At 41.3% G+C, this 17,905-nt stretch overlaps 1 protein-coding gene across 6 annotated transcripts in view; it reads left to right on the top strand.

Annotated features, from left to right (window-relative positions):
• LOC132665746 (piezo-type mechanosensitive ion channel component 2) overlaps positions 1-17,905 on the top strand; it is a 476,941-nt gene that overhangs the window by 323,802 nt on the left and 135,234 nt on the right. For all 6 annotated transcript variants that reach the window (XM_078435431.2, XM_078435426.2, XM_078435427.2 and 3 more), the window contains exons 8-11: positions 8,806-8,968; positions 12,342-12,461; positions 15,601-15,639; positions 16,565-16,703. In XM_078435431.2, coding sequence (XP_078291557.1) covers positions 8,806-8,968; positions 12,342-12,461; positions 15,601-15,639; positions 16,565-16,703 — 461 coding nt within the window. The remainder of the gene's footprint in view (positions 1-8,805; positions 8,969-12,341; positions 12,462-15,600; positions 15,640-16,564; positions 16,704-17,905) is intronic.

Here is a 17,905-nt window from a genome sequence, read left to right as displayed (position 1 = left end):
AATATTAGCTGTATATACTGCTGTTCAAAAAATCGATATATCATTCCAGCTTGAACTGAGTCTGTATTTTTATACAAGAAAGAAATTAATACCTGTCTGATTTTAAAAGAAATGTACTGGCCATATTGCTTGCAATCTGAAACTATTTTACATAAGATATTTGCAAACCCCATTTCAACAATTCTAAGTTGAACTGGCATGAGAAGTATTTCCAAGTCTTACAACTATCATTTCTAATCCTCACGGTATCTTTTCAAGATATGTATTTGCAGGGCGCCTGGGTGGCTCAGTCGGTTGAGCGTCTGGCTCCTGGTTTCGGCTCAGGTCATGATTTCCCAGTTCATGGGATCGAGCCCCACATTGGACTCTGCACTGAAAGCATGGGGCCTGCTTGAGATCCTCTCTCTCTCTTTCTGTCTCTCCCCTGCTTGTACGTGCTCTCTCTCTCTCTAAATAAATAAATAAATAAACATAGAAAATATTTTTTAAAGATACATATTTACTAGCCTCATTTTCCATGTGAAGAAATTGAGGCTCAAAAAAGTTAAAGACCATATGCAAGGTCACACAGCTGATAATTGAGGCAGGATGTGAGTCTTTACATATATTCCTGTTCTTTCCATTAGCCCTATAGCTTTTGATTATTTTCAAGTTTATTATGAGTTCATGCTAAGGCCATTTAATTCAAGGGATTCATTTTATAATCAAAATATTATAGAATATATACCACTGACTCTTCACATTTTTTTTAACCTTTAAAAATAAACCCACATTGGGGCGCCTGGGTGGCTCAGTCGATTGAGCGACCGACTTCGGCTCAAGGTCATGATCTCACGGTTTGTGAGTTCGAGCCCCGAACCAGGCTCCGTGCTGACAGCTCAGAGCCTGCTTCTGATTCTGTGTCTCCCTCTCTCTCTGCCCCTCCCCCACTCATGCTCTGTCTCTCTCTGTCTCGGAAATAAACATAAAAAAATTTTAAAAATAAAAAATAAACCCACATTTTGTTACCCTTAGACTTATGGTCCTTAGAATCGGGAAAGAGTAGGCAGAGATGGAAGAAAAAGAAAAGTCAGTTATTTTTAGGCGGTTGGTGATTTTCCCCTGAGTTACTTCCACAAGCTTCTTTAGGGTACCCATGTTTGTGTAAAGTGTCAGGTCCCCGAAGACCTTTTCTGGGCAGCTGTGGTTATGGCTGGCTTTATACTCAAAGGCTCTGTGCTTCCCTCTGAACCCCGACTGGTTTACAGAGATGAGGCTTCACCTTTCCCTCTTTGAATTCTACTTGCTACTTGTTCCTGGATACTCACCTGAGTCAGGTAAGTGTGTACAACTGGTCAGTGATAATGACCGCTGGTTGGCTTCTTGTATTTCGTGAACCTCCACAATACTCAGCATGGGGGCTCTCCATAGTGAGCACTGGGACCCTTGGCATCTGCCATCAAACTCCTTAGCAGGGAAGGGGGGGAAGTCTGAGTGAGAATAGAAATGGCTGAGCATCCTGGAGTTCTGACAATGTGAAAATCTTCATCTTGATGGAGCTGCGCGGATTCTTTGGGAAGCCTCCTCCTTTCTGAGCTTGGTTTCTGCTCTACAGCCTGCACTTGGCACGCAGACTCCCTGGAAATAGCTTCCTCTCCTTCCCTCTCTATTTCTTCCCTCCATTCAGTCCCCCATTTATTTTCATTAAAGGATCTAAGTTTAAAATGCGAAGATTGTTAAAAGATAGTTTCTCCAGACAGTTGTTACCCCAAAACAGTCATTTTACTCTAGTTGGAAAGAATAGATTCCCTGGTTTCATAAGAAGATTTAAAACCTGCCCAGGCTTCTATCAACCTAACTGTGTACTAATCCATTCTAGTTAGCAGTGTTTATTTAACTGAAGGATATGCCTCCCTGTATCATAAGAGGTCTAGATGATAAAGAGCCCTGAGCTCTGGAGAGGAAAAGGCTAGATAAAAAGTGTGTTGCCCAACCTCACACCCATTAGGATGGCTACTATCAAAAAATAGAAAATAACAAGTGTTGGGAATGATATGGGGAAACTAGAGCCCTTCTGCTCTGTTGGCGGGAATGTAAAATGGCACAGCCATGATGGAAGGTTCGAAGGTTCCTCAAAAAATTGCAGATAGAATTACCATATGATCCAGCAGTCCTACTTCTGTGTATATGTCCAAAAGAATTGAAAGCAAGGACTTGAAGAGAGAATTGTACATGTGTGGTCATAGCAGCATTATTTATAATTATTTAAAGGGAAAAATGTCCATCTATAAAGAAATGGATAAATAAAATATGGTCTATACATACAATGGAATATTCTTCGACCTCAAAAAGGAGGGTAATTACGATGCATGCTACAACATGGATGAACCTTGAGGACATAATGCTCAGTGAAATGAGCCAGACACAAAGGACACATACTACATGATTCCATGTGTATGAGGTACCTAGAGAAGTCATATCCATAGGGACAGAAATTAGAATGGTTAGGTGCCACGAGCTGTGGGAAGGGGGGAATAGGGAGTTATCGTTTAACAGGTACAGAGTTGCAGTTTTGCACGATGAAATAGTTCTCGAGATTGGTTGCAGAGCCCTGCGTGTATAGTTAATATGACTGCACTGGACCCTTAAACATTTAAGATGAAAATTTTTATGTTATGTGTATTTTACCACAAATAAATTGTTTTAAAACGTGGTATTTTTTTCAGTATTACATAGTGGGTTTTTTTGTTTTTTTTTTTTCAAATTGCTGGGTGTCTATATGACTAGCGACCAAACAGATATGGTCTGGAGTAAACCTGAAAACAGGTGGAGTTTTTATAAAGTTGCCGACATGTGTGAATCAGAACAAATATGCTGCCAATTCACATTCACCGAATGCTTTCAGATGTTATGAGTGCTTTGGAGGCAGAGGAAAAAAAGTGCAAAGCAAGTGCTCCCTGGCAGGTGGAGAGGCATTGACAGTGAGCCCCCAGAGCCCCAACGGAGCTGAGAGAGTCAGCTGCACACTGGGGCGGGGAAAGAATAACCAAAGGGCTGTGGTCAGAGACACTTCCTGTAGCTGTGATGTCCTCTTCTAGCAAAAGGCTTGGAATGAATTTTTAGACATAATAAGCTGAGTAAAGTGCAGTTTGGGGGTCTTGAAGGAACCATCCAGGCTGCTCCATATTTTTCTCTTATTGGATATTTGAATCTCTCATTGCTTCTTAATTGGAGAGCTCTTGGGCTGAAAAAAAAGTTACTTCTTGACTATATACATTTAATTATTGATCCATCCAAAAGGTGAAGTTCAAGATTCTTCTTGGCAACCTGTAGGGAACAAAAATAATTATCCGTTCCATATGATGCAAGATATTGTTTAGCGAAAGTGTTCTTGTGATGCCTTTGTTATGCTCTTATTCTGTGTTCTTATTTCCCGGACCAAGGGCACTAAAATCATGGATGGTGTGGCCTAAGCCACAGCAATGTTTCTCTAAAATTCTAGAATGCACATGTGATATAGTTCCTTTCCATCCTGTCTTTCTCTTTTTCTTTTTCCAAAGCAGGAACTTTGCTATCCCTTAGTCTCTACTTCTCCTATATAACCATGGTCGCCTATGATAACTTTATGGTATAACTTAGTGTTTAGTGCTTTTAATTCAACTCAGTAAGCTTACACTTAATACTTGCTATACACTAGGCACATCCATCAAAGCAAGGTGGCAAAACACATACCCTTTTTTTTAAAATTTTTTAACATTTATTCATTTTTAAGAGTGAGACAGAGCATGAGTGGGGGGGGGGGGCAGAGAGGGAGGGAGACACAGATTCCGAAGCAGGCTCCAGGCTTTGAGCTGTCAGCACAGAGCTCGATGCGGGGCTTGAACCCACGGACTGCGAGATCATGACCTGAGCTGAAGTCGGATGTCCAAGCGACTGAGCCACCCAGGCGCCCCCACGTATCCTTTTTTGAAGAAAGTAGAATCGAGCTGGGCAGAGACATAAGCACATAAGCTAACAATAATGCAATTACAAACCGTGACTACAAATAGTTATTGTGGATACACTGGGAAGGACAAATTGATTCCAGTTAGAAATCATACATTTCCCAGAGGTTGGTTCCCTAGCTCCCAAGAGCTAGGCCTTGATGATATCAAGGCTATCCCACCAAAACAGAAAGGAATAGGAAAAAGAAGCCAAAATGAAGAGGGATGGAGATTGGTTTTGGAGTATTAATTCACATTTACTGTAGAAACCATCTGGGCCAAAAGAAAGAATCAAGAATTGATGCTTTCAGCAAAAACAACTACCATAAATTAGCATGAGGGTTCAGGGGATGGGCTATGGTGGTAATATAATTACGTATTCCTGGCCACTGGTATCCTGGGGGACCTCTGCAATAATTCAAGGTGGAAGGAATACATGGATATGTATAGATTATGAGATACGGTTGGGGTGGGCCTTGTCTTGGGGTTGTCCAGAGAGATATCTGTCTGAGAGTCTGTGAACCCTGCCTGGCCTGCTACCTTGGATTTGCATTGCCAAGGAGTGGACAACGCTTACCTGGCACATACACCTCAATCATTGATTTGGCAATCCCCCCCAAAAAGTCACAACTACCTGGAAATAACCCTGGTAAAACAAGAAGTAGCAAGACCAAGGGGACCAACATTTTACGATAACCCCCATATAGTCTAGTGCAGCTTGGGTTGATGGCGTCAGGGAGAAAGGAGAGGAGACCTGGCTGCTAACGCGCGCAATACTTTGCTGGCATTTGGGGGTATTCTCCAGGCAGTGAATGAATAGGAAGTAGGAAGGGGAAGGTGGCATGCTGAACCCGAACTTTCTTGAAGGTTACTCTGGGAATGGTCATGCTGTGGAAGGGAGAGAAACTAGAGACTGCCCTTTACGTTGTAATTGTGCAGGAAGAGAAGCTGAGGACCTGTTCTGTGGACAGGATGTTGGGAGTGAAATAGAGCAAGACTGGCCAGATACCAAGCCAGGAGTGTGTAGCCCAAGAGGCTGATCTGTTTCCACTGGGAATTGACTATCACACAGGAAGCTGTCTCCAGCCGTACTCTGAAAACTAGAAGAGTTTGTGAGATCTTAAGCAGTTAGCATAAAATCGCCAGGAAAATGTCCTTTCTTTGTCCACGTGCTTACACCCTCTGCCCACCCCCAATTCCATTAGGCTTTACAAGGAACTGGATTTTCAGACACTGTGAGCCATCTACCAAATGCACTCCCATCTGTTATTGATAGACCCGGCCTGGGGTCCAAGGATAGTCCAAATACACAGAAGATCTGAGAAGCTTTATCTTTCTGCTTCTAAATAAGCAGTAAACAGGAATTCATTACTCCAAAGTTGTATCATCATATACTTCTCTGGCAAAGAGACATTTCTATGGAGAGAGAGATAAAAGATAGTCATTTTTACATACTTTAATGACTGAGAAACAATACAGATACTTTTATTCAACCAGTTTGAACTAGGGCTACTGCAAGGGCACTAGCAGTTGTGTGGGAATCATCAAGACAGGAGGAAGCTTATAAATATCCAATGATGCTCCCGTAACAAAAAATAGGGTGCTCTTCTCACTGTGCCCAGTTTCTCTCTCTTCCCAGCCCAGTCCCACAGCTTGGCCATTATACAGGACTCCTCTTTTCTCTCATTTACTCATCTCCCCTTTTTGGACTATCTTGACATGCCACATTCTTCTTCCTGACTACCCTTCCCAGACAGAAACAGCCACAGACAGGAAAGGTTTCTGTCACATCTTGCTCTCCCAAAGGAGCATGTCACGTTACATCACTGCGGTTAGATCAAGAGTCACTTCCTGGAGGCAAGGCCCTCCGGTTTCACTTTTCTTTGTATCATCAGTACTACGAAGCAATTCTGGACTATGTGAGGTTCCCAATAAAAAGCTAATAAGCAAGTCAAATAACAGTTGGATGTTGCACAGCCTCCTAGAATTTTAGCACCAGACAGGATATGAAACTTGAAGTACAAACTTCCCATCTTGTATAGGAATTCTTTCTATAGGAGCTAGCCTACTTAAATAAAAAAAAAATTCTTTCTTTCTTGCAAGAAAAGAGAACTCTTAGGTCTTAATGATATTTCCATAGCTCTGTTAGAAAAAGTTCCTTACAAGTACAACAGTCAGTCATTCTGTAGCTTGTATCCATGTCTGTTAGTCCGTACTCATTGTACAAAACGTGAGACTGATTCTCAGTATTCTTATAAAATGTGCAAAATCAGTTTGGAATAAACTATGATATCAACGGTAAGGTGTGGGGTCTCGATGTGATACCAAGTCTTTTAGGAGGCACGTGGTTCAGTTTACAGACAGCTGCAGAAATCCCTACAGACTTTCAGATGGGGCAAGACAGGTATTTGGAAACTGATGATCGAGGAGGTCATTTCTAGCATGTGTGCTAGCTGTGGGACAGGAAGACGAGAGACTTGAGGGCTGAAACCTACCGCTTCGTTAAAACAGAGACTTTCAGCTAACAATTGATTCTAAATGTAAACACTTTCAGTTCTGTGCACTATATACAAGAAATTGACGTTTTAATCTGGGACTGCAAAAACAATTTCCCAGTGTTCTACCACTCTAAGAGGGACATAAGTTTTGTTAGCAGGAAATTTTCTTTCTAATGCTAACTGTAAAAAAATCTGCCTAGACTTGGGAAGAAAAGACCTATAGGAAGAGCAAGTTCTAGTTAACTTATTTTTTTCTGATAAAATTGAAGAAAGTTTAGTTTCTATTTAGCTCTCTTTAAAATCTATGTCGAACAATTCACTAATACGGCACTAGCCTCGTAAGAGAAAACAGTAGTAGCCCTGAGAGGTTTTCCAAGTGGTTTTACGAGTGATGGGCATGCAGTCCTTGAAGAGCTTATAACTGAATGAAGAATGTAACTTAAAAATTAAAGGAAGTTCACATATGAAAGATACAAACAGTAGAAAGACATGAGACTCACTTTTTGTGTTTTTTTAATGGTTATTTATTTATTTTGAGAGGGAGAGCTCACGTGAGCAGAGGGAGGGGTAGAGAGCAAGAGAGGGAGAGAGAATCCCATGCAGGCTCCATGCTGTCAGCACAGAGCCTAATGGCGGGGCTTGATCTCGTGAACCATGAGATCATGACTTGAGCCAAAATCAAGGACATTTAACCGACAGAGCCGCCCAGGCACCGAGAGACATACGAGACTCATTTCATGTAAAAGTTTTATTCACTTTGTAAAATCCTTTCTTAGAAAAAGTCCATATAAAGTGAATTTCTAAATGAATCATGTCTATATAATTTCCCAATATCTAATCAGATTCATTCTGTTATATAGTAGAAATAACATAAAATCATTTCAAAATTTAATAAGCCTCATAAAGTTATATTTCAAAATAAAGAATTAATTATAAGGCTTTAAGATAAATTGCCCATAAATAAAATTTGACAGAAACGTATCTTCCAGAAACTCTAGTATATAATAATCTGGCTTTTATGACTGAATCACAGAACTGAGTCCAATTTCAATATTTGCCCAATAACATCAGCATTAGCTGAAGAGCTAATGCTAAATCCTGCTAAAAACAAAGTAAGTGCTCATTTAGCTGAACTTAGTAACATGTTACCACATACTTGACATTTCAGTAATGCGGGGATTTAATAGGGCTGAATGGCAATTAAAATGTAAATTTCTAGGAGCACCTGGGTGGCTCAGTCAGATGAGCATCCGACTTCGACTCAGGTCATGATCTTGTGCTTTGTGAGTTCGAGCCCCACACTGGGCTCACCACTGTCAACCTGTCAATGCAGAGTCCTCCTCAGATCTTCTGTCCCCCTCTGTCCCGTCCCCACTTGCACTCTCCCAAAAATAAATAATATTTTTAAATGTAAATTTTTAAAAGGAGCAAGGACTTAGATTAATGGTATTAATATTACATAGTATTGGATTAGATAGTATTAGATTTTTCAACCAGTATGAAAACAATATTGGCATCAATTTTGCACACATGCACACATACTAACACACACACACACACACTCATATATATATATATATATATATATATATATATACATATATATATGTATATATATATATATGTGTGTGTGTGTGTGTGTGTATATATATATGATATCAGGATGTATATTTTATATGTATATTATGTACATGCATACATATGTCATTTAAAGATGTAGTTGTATAGGGGGACCTGGGTGGTTCAGTTGGTTAAGTGTCTGACTTCATCTCAGGTCATGATCTCACGGTCCGTGGGTTCAAGACCCACGTCGGGCTCTGTGCTAACAGCCCAGAGCCTGGAGCTTGCTTTGGATTCTGTGTCTCCCTCTCTCTCTGCCCCTCCCCTGCTCATGGTCTGTCTCTCTCTCAAAAAACAAACAAAAAAAAAACATTAAAAAAAATTAGAACTAATAAAGATGTAGTTGTATATATAAGAGTAATGAAATATCTAGAGTAGAATGGATTAACCTAGGACTAGCTCATGAGTATATTAAAAACAAGATTTTTTTTTAATTTTTCGTAATGTTTATTTATTCTTGAGAGAGAGAGAGAGACAGAGCTCGAGCAGGGGAGGGGCAGAGAGAGAGGGAGACACAGAATCTGAAGCAGGCTCCAGGCTCTGAGCTGTCAGCACAGAGCCCGACGTGGGGCTGGAACCCACGAACCGCGAGATCATGACCTGAGCCAAAGTCGGATGCTCAACCGACTGAGCCACCCCGGCGCCCCCAAAAACCTGCTTTTATTTTATGTTAGGGACATATAGTTTATTGTATTTTTCTGATATTTTTCTTTGTTTTTAAACAGGTTGTTTGGTATCAAATCAGTCATTCAAACGGACTGTTCCAGCACGTGGAAGATCGTAGCAAACCCAGACCTGTCATGGTATCACCATGCCAACCCCATAGTCCTGCTGGTGATGTACTATACGCTGGCAACTCTGATCCGCATCTGGCTACAGGAACCCCTTGTAAGGATAAAAGGGTTTTGGTGATCTGATATGCCAAGGAACCTGGAAACTCCAGGAGAAGTGGTTCATTCCTACTAACTACTGAGCGGTCAATGCTATATTCCAAAACAACTGGAGTGTTCTAGTTCTGGTGCCTTATTTCAGCACAGAGCACTATGCAAATGCAAGTGCTCTCGTAACAAAGCCTGGTCTCTTCAATACATCACCATGTGCTGCTGAGAATGGTCCCTGGTGAGGAGAATGGAAAACATTTGCATTGAGCACTTAATGCCATACGATGGGCTGTCCATAGACATTATCTCACTGAATTCACTGCATAACTCTGAAAGAATTAGAATAGTATCATACCCATCTTGGAGATGAGGAGAATGAGGTTAGAGAGGTCCATTTGTCTGAGCGGTAGAAATCAGATTCAAACTCATGTTTGACAGCAAAGAGAGAGCTTCAGTGACTACACAGCCTGTTATCATGGTGACTGGAGTTTCAGAAACTTCTCTGACCTCTAACGTCTGAGGATGGGATAGGGACACTCCAGCTCTCAGCGGGGCCTGTAGCCTTCTGAGTACCCCACTGTGAGGCATGGGGACTTGGGGGTCTCCTCCAGGCACAACAGAGGAGTGATTTATTCCTGTGAGGTATTAACAAGGGCAAGGCACTTTTGAGGGCAGGACCAGAGAGTCTGGGTAGCTTCTCTCTTTTCCTTTTTTGGTGACAGAAAACTTCAGCCCCTTTCATTTTTCCCCATAATTGACTATAAGAAGCTCAGTTGTAAGGGAGCTTGTTGGCACATGAGGCAGGAAAGTAGTGTAGACAAGGATGGTCACACCTCTCATCCAGCACCTTCTGGGGGGCGGGGGGAGCTCACTGACTGGAAGCCCATCTGCGTGAAGTCACGCCTCCTCTCCTGTCACTTCTAGGTTAGGGCCTTTTCTGTGTTCACACCCACAAGACTGTATCTACACATCCATTCAGTTCATCTGACAGGCAGACAGCAAATATTTATTGAAAGCCAACGCTCTCAGACATGAAGCTGGGGGCCAGGCATAGAGCATCGCCCTAGGCAAGGTGCCCCGGGGGAACTGGACGTTCCAGAAGAGAAAAAGCAGTCCAAACAAGTAAGTGGGATCCAAGTCACATAGCACAGTGGAACTGGGTGAGACGTGTGTCTCGTCCGTCTCCAGCAGAACTGCTACCTGCAGAAATGGGGCGCTGTCCTGTGCCCCACCGGTGATCCATTGTCCCCACTGGGCAGGCAGACCCAAGGGCCACAGAGGCAGCCTTGTTCACAGGATTCTCATATGGTGTCTTTCTTTGGGCCATCGATAGCAGCTTCATGTAACAAAATGTTTTCTGGGGTCATAAGGGATCTCCATCATTTTATGGTCACAGTTTCCTCCAGTTCTCTCCTCAAAGTTTGAGTGTGCCAGTAAAATGCTCTCAAGTGAAGTCATTATGTTCATTTCATCCACAAACACACAGAAGGTAAAGGGTGTGCACATTGCACAAATGAAAGTGGATACAAAAGAAATTAAAATATGTTACGGAGATGGTCTCTGAACAGTGTCCAATGAGGGATGGAAATTAAGGCATTCAAGTTAATAAGAGTCACAGGTGTCCTTCACTTTCTCTGGGGGGTATCTCAGCACCCCCAGCATGCCAGGAGCATGTGACCCTTGTTGTCCTGCTTCCATAGTGGGTGAAGGCCGCATTATAGTCCCATAGGCCCAAGAGACATTTGGCTTCCTCAGCCTTGGGCCATCTGGGGATGAAGGAAGGTAGAGTTAATAGCAAAATTACAGACCACAGTGTCTAGAAGGGTGTGTGGAGAACAGGGCCTAATTCATACCAGTGTCAACATTTCAAGGGGCCTATATTTTAAATGTGCTGGGACACAGCACTTTGTCATTGAGGCACTGATGGAAGACAGGTGGCTGGTTATATCATAGTTCCAGATGACCTGGCACCCTTCATGAAAAATGTCAGCTATCAAATGTGAGTCCTGAGGTAAAAGTCTATGATGCATGTTTGAGAGAGAGAGAGACAGAGAGAGAGACAGAGAGAGAGACAGAAACAGAAACAGGTGTCGAGAGTTAAATAATATATGGGCTCCCACCAGGGCATTTGGGTGCTCCCCATGGCTACTCTACCCTGGCACACTAGAACCAGGAAATTGGGCACTAAGGCTAAGTTCCCTTCCTGCCCTCCGGTGTCAACGGTGTGTTAAAGCCCTTTTTTGGAGCACTTTTGTTCAGAAACCATACAAAAGCACCCAGTGTATTCTGCCCCTTACTCTCTCTCCATCATCATCATCTCTTCTAGACCAGTTGCCTAATTTAGGCCAGTGTCCCATAAGGCAAGGTGACAGTTTTGTGCATTAGATATGTGTATAAGCTCTAGATGATTCCACCTTTAATAAATTTCTTCTTAATTAAAGACTGTCCATGGATGGCTTACATAGTTCATTGAGCACTTTTTGGGAAGTTTTTCCTTTAAGAACCCTGTACATAGCTGCCTTCTACTACAGTTTGGAATACACAGCAAGAAACTGTGGCTATTTAACATTGAAGCATATCTCTGTGATTTACGGGGCCTAGGAGGGATCAGGAACATTTAACATTGATGTGCTTAGCATTTACAGGGTGGTATTGGTGTCATGCCCAAAGCGTCTTTTTTTTTTTTTTTTTTTTTTTTGCCCCTAAAAATTTTACTTTATTTATTTTTTCTTTTTTTTTTTTATTTTTATTTATTTATTTTTTTTATTTTTTTTTATTTTTTAATATATGAAATTTACTGTCAAATTGGTTTCCATACAACACCCAGTGCTCATCCCAAAAGGTTCCCTCCTCAATACCCATCACCCACCCTGCCCTCCCTCCCACCCTGCCCTCCCTCCCACCCCCCATCAACCCTCAGTTTGTTCTCAGTTTTTAACAGTCTCTTATGCTTTGGCTCTCTCCCACTCTAACCTCTTTTTTTTTTTTTTTTTTTTTTTTTCCCTTCCCCTCCCCCATGGGTTTCTGTTATGTTTCTCAGGATCCACATAAGAGTGAAACCATATGGTATCTGTCTTTCTCTGTATGGCTTATTTCACTTAGCATCACACTCTCCAGTTCCATCCATGTTGCTACAAAAGGCCATATTTCATTTTTTCTCATTGCCACGTAGTATTCCATTGTGTATATAAACCACAATTTCTTTATCCATTCATCAGTTGATGGACATTTAGCCAAAGCGTCTTGATAAAACCCCACATATTGTATACATTAATTTAAAAACTGGAGCAAAGATGAAAAGCTCTCTCTGGGTCGCCCAAGCCACAGAGGGAACTGCTCCAGGAAGCAGAGCTGGCCCTGTGGGTTATTCTGTGTCTTAGGTGCAGGATGACAGGACCAAAGAAGAGGACAGAGCCCTGGCTTGTAGCCCCATCCAAATAACAGCTGAGAGGAGGCGAAGCCTGTGGTATGCCACACAGTACCCAACGGATGAGAGAAAAGTAAGCCACAAGAAATCCGTTTCTGTTTTCCTAACTAATTTTGCTACTTTTGTGTTAATGTTGCTGAACCTGAGCCATGTATCACGTGCAAAGTCAGATTGCTCATAGTTTATAGAAATAGTTTGATTTTGATGTCTCGAGAGCAGAGCGCTCTATTCAGAGAGGAGAACCCAGTGCTTCTGAAGGAAATACATGGTTCCATAATACCCCATGAGAACACCATTTTATATTGTAGCACTTTCTACTGAAGTCTCTTAATCCTAAAAAGAAAGATTGTTCTTAATTAAAAAAAACTTTGTATTTTAAACTAACAAAATATAACAAAGCAATCCAACCGGCAGGGAAAGTCTTAGTGTTGAAATACATTGCAGAAAATGATTTCACTCTATCAGGTAGCCGGCCCCAATAATAACTCAAGTAACCACTTAGAGAAGAACAAAACAGTCGATACGAATATGATTAAGTATCTCCTACCACTCTGAGGCAACAGTATGGGTTGATGAAGAAAAGTGAGTCACAATGGGTAATTAATGTAACCTTTTGATTATTTATTGACCATTTTGAACTCAACTCAGCGCCATATTGACTTGTTAAAAATTGCCCATTTGTAACGTGGTAATGACAAACACAAAGCATTTACTTCCTGGGATGTTAGAGAATTGAGGAGTAGATTCTCTGACGTATTTGGTGGCAGGCTAGTTTCCCTAAGGCACATGGTCTTTCTTATTCTAAGCATGGCTGTCATGTCATGTCATGTCATATCAAGGGAGAGGGCTACACAATGAATGGGCTGCTTAAGACAGCAGACAGTTGTGCGGAGTACATGTGGTTCCCTTAGATGTGTGAGGATTTCCAGGAACCTTTCTCTCTCTCTCATCACGTCATGTGTCAGGTTATCCTGGCCCTTTTACTAAGGACAGATAGCGATAGAGGATGGCTCGGGAGTTTTTCAAATTGAGGTCTGTGGACCGCCGGGGATTCCTGAGACCCTCACAGGGATCCACAAGTTCAAAACTACTTTTGAAATAATATTTAAAATATGTGCCTTTTCCCCCTGTGCTGACCTTTGTTCTGATGACACAAAAACACAGACCAAGGCTGTGGCACAAAACCCTACAGCCGCGGTCCTGCCCTTCCCCACCACGCACTCACAGAAATCAGAGCAGGAAGGCCAATTTCATTTAAGGATATCCTTGATGAAATAAAATTAATTAAAAAAAAAAGAATATCTTTGATGAACCAGAAATAGTTGCCAGTTCTTTTTTTAAATCTCCACATCAGAGCTCACATCTGTTTAATATCCCATGTGGTAAAAAGGGAAGTCGCCACAAAGTACCACCTGCAAACGTGTGATGACCATCTTGACGAAAAGCACTTGGCTGGTTGTAGGAAGCATGAACTGAACTAGCCGTTGCCCACCGCACACCAGAGTCACTTGACAGAGCTGCTAGGAGACAAATTATGGTGATTCAGGGATGGGTATTTGGCAGATAGTTACTGGAAAAGAAGAGAAGTGAGCCCGTCACTTCAAGGCACGCAACAGACAGCACTTACTGCCAATGGTAACACTTGAACTTATGAGTGAAAATTAGAATATTAGAAAACTTGCGTCCACTCTTCGGAGCTGGAAAACTTCCCAATACTGAGCACCTCTCTGATGAGATCAGTGGTGATATTAACACGTGTGTGTTTTAAATATTGTGTAACAAAATGTGTCAGTATTTGGGAGACTGTATAACTCACTGGAGCAAATCACCAACACGTGAAATACATCATTGGACTTTAAGGCAACAGAGTGTAAAAAGTTCACTGATAGACTTTCAGATTCCATGTTGCAACTAATCTTCCGGTTACTACCACTTGTTGAGTTTGGTGTAGTATTAAAAACAAAACAAACCAAAAAAAACTGCCCACAATTGCCTGGCTAGACTTTTGAAATACTCTTTCCTTTTCCAACTGCATAGCTCGCTGAAGCCAAATTTTCCCCATATACTTCAGCCAGAATAACACCTCATGGCAGATTGAGCACACGAACAGATATGAGAATCCAGCTGTCTTCATTTATGCCAGATATTAAAAAGATACGCAAAAGTATAAAATAATACCACTTTTTTCGCTGTTTGGTTTTTTTAAATACAACTGTTTGAACAAAATGATTTTTATTAGCATGTTAAATTTTAAGAAAAATTGAACAAACTAACAAATATTTTTAGATGCCTCAATTTTAATTTCTAGCATAGTAGATATTGATGGATAGGAGCCATATTATTAAAACTCTTTGGGACTCTCCGTGATGTTTATAATTATAAATGAGTCCTAATCCAAAATGGTCGGAGAATCATGCAGAACACAGAACAGCAAACGCTTATTATTTGAGGAGGGTCCAAACCACCTGGCACTAATATAGTTTAAAAGCACAGTCATTAGGGCCCCTGGATGGCTTGGTCGGTTGAGCCTCCGACTTTGGCTCAGGTCATGATCTCACAGCTCGTGAGTTCGAGCCCCGCATCAGGCTCTGTGCTAACAGCTCAGAGCCTGGAGCCTGCTTCTGATTCTGTGTTTCACTCTCTCTCTGCCCTCCCCCTCTCACATTTCTCTCTCTCTCTCTCTCTCTCTCTCTCTCTCTCTCAAAAATAAATAAACGTTCAAAAAAATTTAAAGCACAGTCATATAATAATTATTTTGTGGTAGACAATATGCAAATCTTAAAAATAATCTCAACCCACACATTACAAATCAATTTTGCTTTATTATGAAACTTCTATTCCTTGAAAAGTAAATATTTTCAGAATTTTGCAGACGTCTCAAAGGGTCTTAGGAGTATTAAATGAAGCAGCTTATTCTATTAGAACAAAACAGTTGAAAAACATGATCAGCTTTTGAAGTCATGTGGTTTATGACTGGTTGCTTGCTGTCACAATTAAACGTTAACATCAGCAGCTGTAAAACAGTTGTAATAAACAGCAACAGCCAGTTCAATGACTTGTCCCTTTATATTCTGCATGGCAGTTTTAACATACTAGCATCCAGCTAGTTGAAAGAATGGGTATGTGTAAAGTAAAACTTTATAGATATGTATAAACTTTACCATGCTTTTTGCTTACATATTAACATTGCTCTCCTGCATTGCTTTTTGCAGCTTTTATCCATGACCCAAGATGACTACAAACCATCTGATGTTAGTATATTCTTAGAATTATCATTTATGCTCGTGTAAGTGATGTAAGAGTGATATAAATGGAATTAGCTCCTTTGAGTATATTTTAATAATCTATAAAATTTCCAGAAGTTTTTGAATAATTTTTTGTAGAAATTATATCTGGTTTACTGCTGTTAAAACACTAACTCATGTAACATGAGCGTGCGTACAGTCATACAAAATATATTTAAACTTGTAAAAAGCCACATTGGAGAGTTTGTAAAAGCATTTTGCTCTGCAGGTAGACCTATTACATAATTTGAATAGGAAGTCTTGCATGTTCATGGACACACACACGATATATTTATATCTTAAAGCCAAAGAGGCAAAAAAAAAAAACAAAAAACAAGAAATCGCACTTCGTGTACGAAATGCTTCAGCACAGAAATTGCAAAGCATCAGCAATGATCTCAAGAGGGGGTGCCAGCTAATGAGACTACATTAGTCCTATGCGCAGATGTGCTAAGTGTGGACAGGGGTGCTCTGGCTGGGGCCTAGGAACGATCTGGAGTTGCACTAGCTGGAGGGATGGCTGGGAGAGAGGCCATCAGAACAGAGGCTGGAGAGATGATCACACCAGATCAGCAAGGCTCAGCCAGCCTTTTCCAGGATTTACACTTGATACCTAGAACAGAGGGTGCCTTGCATGGTGTTTAGCAGAAGTGCAAGACAAGATCAGATTAAATTTTTACTGGGACCATTCTGTGGAAAATAGATTTGGACACAGGAATGAATGTACGCGATTCATCTTGCTAAAGCGGATACTTGATTAGTTGTCCGGCTTCCGTTTAGTTCTTCACTGTTGAGTTATGCCTTTCTAGCGTAAGGGAAGGAGGTCGTATGTCCACATTGAAAACTGGAACTGATGTCACAGCTGTGCCTTTGCCCCGTGCTCCCCTGGCAGGGCCTGCTGGTGACCGTGAATGGCAATCCCGTAGACTACCACACCATCCACCCCAGTCTCCCCGTAGAGAACGGCCCTGCCAAAGCCGACCTGTACTCCACCCCGCAGTACCGGTGGGAGCCCTCTGAAGACTCCTCAGGTAAGGGGTGCACATCATACCTCAACTTTGATCTCTCATGCACACGCTCAACATCTCTCTGTATCTTGTTTATTGTTTATTGTGTTGGTTCTTTCTCCTTTTAACACGGGCATTGTCTTCCATGGTCAGTATCATTAAGCTCATTTCCTCAAGTTCTCTATTTTTCCCTAGCGTATTTCTCTGTGTATTTTACCCTTGTATATAAAATAAATGGTACAATTGGGGCAAACTCTGAAAAATAAAAGGTAAACAGTTATTTTAAACACATCAACTTACAGTGTTAAACCTTTGTGTGTGTGCGTGTGTTTGGGTTTTTCTATAATTTGATATTGTAATCGTGGTTAATAGTTTTGCTGGTTAATGGATGACCATTTTTAGAAAGAGTTTATTTTGTCTATAAAAAAAAAAGGAGAGGGCTCAAACTTGTACTAGGCCTTTTTTCGCGTTTCTCTCAGTTTATTATGTTGAAGGAAAGCAGGCGGATACTAGAGATGACAAATTGGTGGCTTTGACTTGGGTTGTGTTTTATTTTGTTTTGTTTGGCCTATGCAGCATTTTCTAAAATGAAAAAAAAAAGTAACCCACATTTTAAAAGCTGCAGCTCTGAGATACGGAAATTTCTGGAATCTCTTGAAGAATGTGAATATCTGGCAACACTAGCCCCCCACTCCTGCGAGGCAAGCGTTCACTCAACCACTGTTGTCACTTCCCTGATGGGGACCATGCCAATCACCAGTTCATAATGACAGAATTAGCTAAGTTTACTGTTGGGTGGAAAAGGCAGAGTACGCAGTTTGCGTCAAAGTGGCTACAAAACTGTACTGGATTTTTCTGTCTATTTATATGGAACTAACCCTGGAGTTGTTACACCTGATCCTACCTTAAGGAAATGGCAAGCAACTATCCAGCCTGTGATTGGTACATTAAGCTTAATGTATTTTTTGTTCATAATTCTTCATCAGACTTATTCTACTGTATTGTTCTGCATAGTTATCAGTATACCCCAAAGTTGCCTCTGACCTGGCATCTACTTAGCAATACAAAGGGTTAGTCACACTATCTAGCCTTCCTCAGTAAGGTCAGACCAGGTTCACTTCCCTAACCCAGCAGCCCACACATATCCCCAGCCCTAGATGGCACCTGCCGTCTCCACAGAGCCCCAGACTCTAAGGGTTTATTACCCATTTCTGCTTCCTATTTGC

The sequence above is a fragment of the Panthera onca genome, chromosome D3 (genome assembly GCF_046562875.1).
Source record: "Panthera onca isolate mPanOnc1 chromosome D3, mPanOnc1 haplotype 2, whole genome shotgun sequence".
In the NCBI taxonomy this organism is placed as follows: domain Eukaryota; kingdom Metazoa; phylum Chordata; class Mammalia; order Carnivora; family Felidae; genus Panthera; species Panthera onca.
This window is presented reverse-complemented; position numbering and strand designations above follow the sequence as displayed.